Source organism: Barbus barbus (genome assembly GCF_936440315.1).
Source record: "Barbus barbus genome assembly, chromosome: 42".
NCBI lineage: Eukaryota > Metazoa > Chordata > Actinopteri > Cypriniformes > Cyprinidae > Barbus > Barbus barbus.
The window spans coordinates 26,275,954-26,281,807 of NC_136720.1; the positions used below are offsets into that span (position 1 = coordinate 26,275,954).

Consider the following 5,854-nt stretch of genomic DNA (forward strand, 5'->3'; position numbering starts at 1 on the left):
AAAGTAAGTCTGATTTTGCGGTGGCTGGTCTGCAACATACTTTGGTTAAAATTCCCCTTTTTACCTTACTCTGTTCACAGAGACTCATTTTGGGGCATGTCCCTTTAAATGCTAATGAGCTCTGCTCACTCGCCGCTTTCTTCTGTGGAAGAGGCGATTTGCAAATAATCATAAAAAATATAAAGTGTCAGACTTACTTCTTCTGGAGGTGCAGCTGGATCACGAACAATGGGTACTGATCCATCCTTGAGTTTTAACTTTTTAACAAAACCTGCCTTGAATTGTCCCTCATTCAGAAAGCAGTGTGGAGTAAAATTATTTGGGCAGACATAAATACTGTTGCCGAGAGAGTTCAACGCTCTGCAACTTCAGAAAACACACTGCAAATAGAAAAAAAACACCTGCAAATCAAGAAAACAACTTCGTGAGTCTGACAACAGGCGCTGAAAGTGCTCACAACACAACCAAATAAAGAATTTTATTTGCAGCTGTGAGCATTTTCAGCGCGCGTCAGACTGACGAAGTTGTTTTCTTGATTTGCATGTGCTTTTTCTATTTGCAGTGTGTTTCTTTATTTGGTTGTGTGCATCAGGCGGGGCCTGAGCAATATGACATCATACTGCTCAGAAAATCAAAACGGCTTGATAATTGAGACCGTTTAGGATTTTGGGGGATTAAAAAAGGAGTGAATGGATTTTTATCATTGTAGGGTGGTTGTGTCCACACACTGCTAAGATACATTTAAATGAAACACGATGTAAAATTGAATTTTGCACTATTTTCTACTTTAAAATTGAAATATAATCTTAATTCAAGTGATGAAGGATTTCTAAAGTCTGACAGTAATCAGTGTCGAGTACTACCGTACGGTTAAACCTGCCTGGTTAACATGCTTGAAAATGATTAACAGTTGAAAACATTAGAAATTTAGAAAAGTACTCAAATGTAATCAATTACAATACTTTAATCAAGTAATTGAAAAGTTACACTACTAACTTGTAATCTGTAACCTATTACATTTCCAACACTGACTGCTGCTCAAAAGTTTGGGATCAGTAAGATTTGTAATGTTTTTAAGGAAGTCTCTTCTGCTCATCAAGGCTGTATTTATTCGATCAAAAATACAGAAAAAACAGTAATATTGTGAAATCTTATTGCAATTTCTAATATTGGTTTCCTATTTTAATATACTTTAAAATATAATTTATTTCTGTGATGCAGAGCTGTATTTTCAGCATCATTCTGCCAGTCTTCAGTGTCACATGATCTTCAGAAATCATAATAATATACTGATTTATTATGCGTGTTGAGACTGTTGTGCTGCTTCATATTATGTTTTTGGAACGTGATGCTTTTTTCTTTGATTCTTTAATGAATTCTTTTTCATTTGCGCTTCTAACTCTTGTGGGGGCGGGGCTAGCAGCGGTGTGTTCTCATTGGCTACTGAGTTTTTGATTGACAGCTTCTTGACCTGGATGTGAAGGCGTCAGTGTTGCGCCCCCAGTGTGGATGTGAGAGTCTCTTAGCGGCTTCCTATTTCATTTTAATGATATAAAATAATATAGAAATATTTGTATTATTATTATTTTTATCAGTATTGTTCTGCTGATACACTACATTGTTGAGATGATTTCTTAGGAATAGCACAGCGAATGATATCATCATCATTATCATCAATCATCGTTGTTATCAGGATACTCATGGGAAGTTGTCTTGATTTATTTTATAGCGTATAGCTAAAACTAAGATAATATACGCTGCTGCTGTGTTTGTGTCCAGCAGGCGGCAGTAACGCGCAAAACAGCTCTTCTGACGCGATTCGCTTTCTCTGAAGGATCATGGGTAATGCAGTTTTCCCACCAGGAGTCCATCTCACCACAATGTTCTTTTTGTAATTCTGAATCTGAATCTCGCATATTTATTCTCTAAGTACAATTCTTCTAAAAAGTTTTGGAAGCAGTTGTCGATGATGATTTTTGATTCATTCAACAAACTTATTAAAACAGACGAATCTATAATCTCCGATGATAACTCATTACAGGCTGGGACGTTCTATTACACCCTAATTTAGATTTTTCTGTAATGATCTTAAAAAATATTTTATGACTCATTGAATTCAAGAAGTGTATAAAATATCTCTTAAAATAAATAATTTGCAGAATCTAATACTTTACCACCATGTATTATGTAGGTAAGTAAGGTGTTACATCCTTCATTTCTTTGACTTTTTGTATGAATTGCATGTTCTTTTAAAGTTAAATTAAATAAAAAAGAAACAAACGGCTATGATTGACGTCTCTGAGTGGCCAATAAAAACGCTTCCAGTAAGACCCGCCCCTCGGAACAGGATTGACGTCAGGATACTCCGCCCTGCTACTTCCTCTTTCACAGTGGCCGTCAGCGAGAGACACCATGAAGGCGTCTGGCACAGTACGTAAAATCCTTTTAAAATCATTTCACAGTCGCGTAAACCTCACGGTTGTATATCGAAAACACACATAAGACACTAAACTATCCATAACGGTGACTTTACGCGACATTATACGGATTAAAGCGCTAGATTTGCTTTGAGGCGTTGATTGTAGCGGAGAGAGGAACATGGCGGCTCCATGTGCTCATCATCGAACACACACACACACACACACACACACACACACATCTCAGGATTAAACACACACACATCTCAGAATTACACACACATCTCAGTTAATCTGCTGTCTAACACTCTCAAGGGACTTATTCTCATATTTTAGGCAGTTTTATTAAAGTTATGCGGTTGTTTTCCTGCAGCTAATCTCGAGCAGTTAGCATGAAGCTAGTATTCAAGCCTGATTTAGAAATGATTTGATTGTTTTGTGCGCTTTTAAATAAATGTGAATCAAGTATAGGGACATCTAGATCAAAGATGCTCAATCATTCTCCTTCCTGCAGGGTTTAATTAGTCCACTTTGAACGTGATAATTTACTGCTAAAAGTGTCCGCAACGAAATCGTAAAATACCTAATAATCCGTAGAAAACAGGGTAAAAAGTGTTAACTTTTCACTTAGAAATCGCAAGTAAATTCAATGCTTAAAGAAGTGGCAGGTAACACATTGAGTTAAGTGCATTTTTGAAGTAGAAAGACTGAAATATTTTCTTAACACACTCTGGATGTCTTTATTTACAACTTAAAGGCATAATTCACCCAAAAATGAACATCCTGTCATTTACTCACCCTCAAGTAGTTCCAAACCTGCATGAATGTGTTTGTTCTGCTGAACACAGAGGAAGATATTCTGAAGAAAGTTTGTAACCGGGCTGTTTTGGGTCACCATTGACTTCTATAGTAGAGAGAAAAATGCTATGGAAGTCAATGGTGCCCCAGAAGTGCTCTGTTTCCCTCATTCTTCAGAATATCTTCCTGTGTGTTCAGCAGAACAAACACAATCATGCAGGTTTGGAACTACATGAGGATGAGTAAATGACAGGATGTTCATTTTTGGGTGAACTGTCTCTTTAAAGTAATTTTTTTTACATTCTTCTCTAATCATTCACACCTGAACTATTAAAGAGTCAAGTATTCATCTTCAGGTTTCCTAATGTAATCATGTAGGACTCACCAAACTAATGTTTGCGTTTATCTCTCTCTCCGCAGCTTCGGGAGTATAAGGTTGTTGGGCGTCTCTTGCCCTCTGCTAAAAACCCCGCACCCCCTCTGTACCGCATGAGGATCTTCGCCCCAAACCATGTGGTGGCCAAGTCTCGCTTCTGGTACTTCGTCTCCCAGCTGAGGAAGATGAAGAAAGCCTCCGGAGAGATTGTCTACTGCGGCCTGGTATGAATAGGGCTGTTTGATTCCCAGATGGGTTTTGGAGTCGATTCCCTTTGCCTGATTGGTATTTGTTAGTAGTATGCCATTTGAAACTCAGTGTTACAGAACAATACTGACGACAAATCTCTGTTTTAGTGAGTGTAAGGTGATAAGCAATATACGTTCTCACTTACAGCTTTATTGCAGTGCTTCAGCTAGACATACTATGACTAAAAGAGCATCTGGAATAGTTTTTTTGGTTTTTATCAATTTATTGTAAAGAATAGTCCGAAAGAACCAGTTTGCTGAAATGAATCAGACATCCCATCCCTATTAGTGAGCAAAAGATATTAATTAATGGTTCACTCTATTGAAGGCTGTTAAAGAAGAGCCCTTTTGACGGAGGGTGGGTCGATTCCCTTTGACAGTGAGTGCCGTGAAACACTCGCGTTCAACCTGCACACATTAACCCAAAGGTCATTTCTTCCCAGTGTCATGCCCTTGCCATGTGTGCGAAAAGGAACACAGAACCTTGTCGCCTTTCATAGGCTGTAAAATGTGCCACTGAAAGTGAATTCAAGGTGCGACACGATCCTGATGCATGAGCGATGCTGCTCTGTTACTCTATCAGCCGTCGTTTCTTATGTGAAAACATGAATCGGTTGCTTTTTGACAGGTGGGGTCGATTCCCTTTTTTTTTTTTTTTACGGATGGGGGTCGATTCCCTTTTATTTGACAGGTCGCTTCCCATTTGTTGATGTGTGGGGTTCAATTCCCTTTTTTGAAGTGGGAGGTCTTTTTTTTTTTTTTTTTGATGGGTTGTGGTTCGATTCCCCTTTTTGGACTGAGGGGGGTTGATTCCTTTTGGATTTATTTATTTATTTATTTTTTTGCAATCGATTCTGAGCTGCTAGTAATGAAAGCATGAAGCATAGAGCTTTTACTTTGAGATGCTACAAAATAGTGTGTTTAATGTAGTCGAGCTATAACTCATGAGCTTTCTTCCTGTTGCTGAGACGACATGCCTGGAGTTTAACCGCTTGTTTATTTCTATATTGTGTTCCTGCACAGGTCCATGAGAAATCACCCCTCAAGGTGAAAAACTTTGGCATCTGGCTGCGTTACGACTCTCGCAGTGGAACCCACAACATGTACCGCGAGTACAGAGACCTGACCACGTCTGGAGCCGTCACTCAGTGCTGTGAGTTTCACAAACACACTCGCGTTTAACCTGCACACACAAACCCAAAGGTCATTTCCTCCCAGTGTCATGCCCTTGCCATGTGTGCACAAAGAAAAACCGAACCTTGTCGCCTTTCTTAGGCTGTCAAACGTGCCACTGAAAGTGAATTCAAGGTGTGACATGTGACCTTGCTGCACAAGTGATGCTGCTGTATTTTTACTCTATAGTAAATGTCATGTTTTTGTGCATCAGATCGTGATATGGGTGCCAGGCATCGTGCCCGTGCTCATGCCATCCAGATCATGAAGGTGCAGATCATCCCAGCCAACAAATGCCGCAGACCCGCCATCAAGCAGTTCCACGTGAGTTTGCATGTTCAAATGAGTTTCTTATATCAAATGCACATTGATGCAACCGTAATTGCGAGTTGTTTAAACTTGAATCTAAAGGCGTTAATGTTTTTTTCTCGACTCAACAGGATTCCAAGATCAAGTTCCCTCTTCCTCACAGGGTTCTGCGCCGCCAGCACAAGCCCCGTTTCACCACCAAGAGACCAAACACTTTCTTTTAAAGTGTATGTTTGTGCTTTTCACATTACAGATGAATAAAAGTGGACATTATTCGAAGTCTTGTTGTTGCATGGTTTTTAATTGACTTAAAGTCCTTGACTGATTGGTGAGATCCTTAAAGAATGTCTGGTTCACCTTACAATCAGAAAGGGGGACATTTGCAAAAAGAAAATATATTTAGGACCAATAAAATTGCATTGTGACATTTGGGACAGTATGTGATTGTAAAATGTTACAATTTGGTTTTTGTACCTTTTTATATCTTTTATTATTGTTAGTCATTTTTTATGTGACCCTGGACCACAAAACTA

The 5,854-nt window shown here is 38.9% G+C and overlaps 1 protein-coding gene across 1 annotated transcript; it reads left to right on the forward strand.

The window, feature by feature from the left end:
* Positions 1–1,491: 1,491 nt before the first annotated feature.
* Positions 1,492–5,600, forward strand: LOC306861723 (large ribosomal subunit protein eL20). The gene is made up of 5 exons (XM_079404145.1): positions 1,492–2,430; positions 3,636–3,815; positions 4,863–4,992; positions 5,227–5,336; positions 5,453–5,600. The coding sequence occupies exons 1-5, from the start codon at positions 2,413–2,415 to the stop codon at positions 5,543–5,545; spliced, it is 531 nt and encodes a 176-aa protein (XP_079260271.1). The 5' UTR covers positions 1,492–2,412; the 3' UTR covers positions 5,546–5,600.
* Positions 5,601–5,854: the final 254 nt, after the last annotated feature.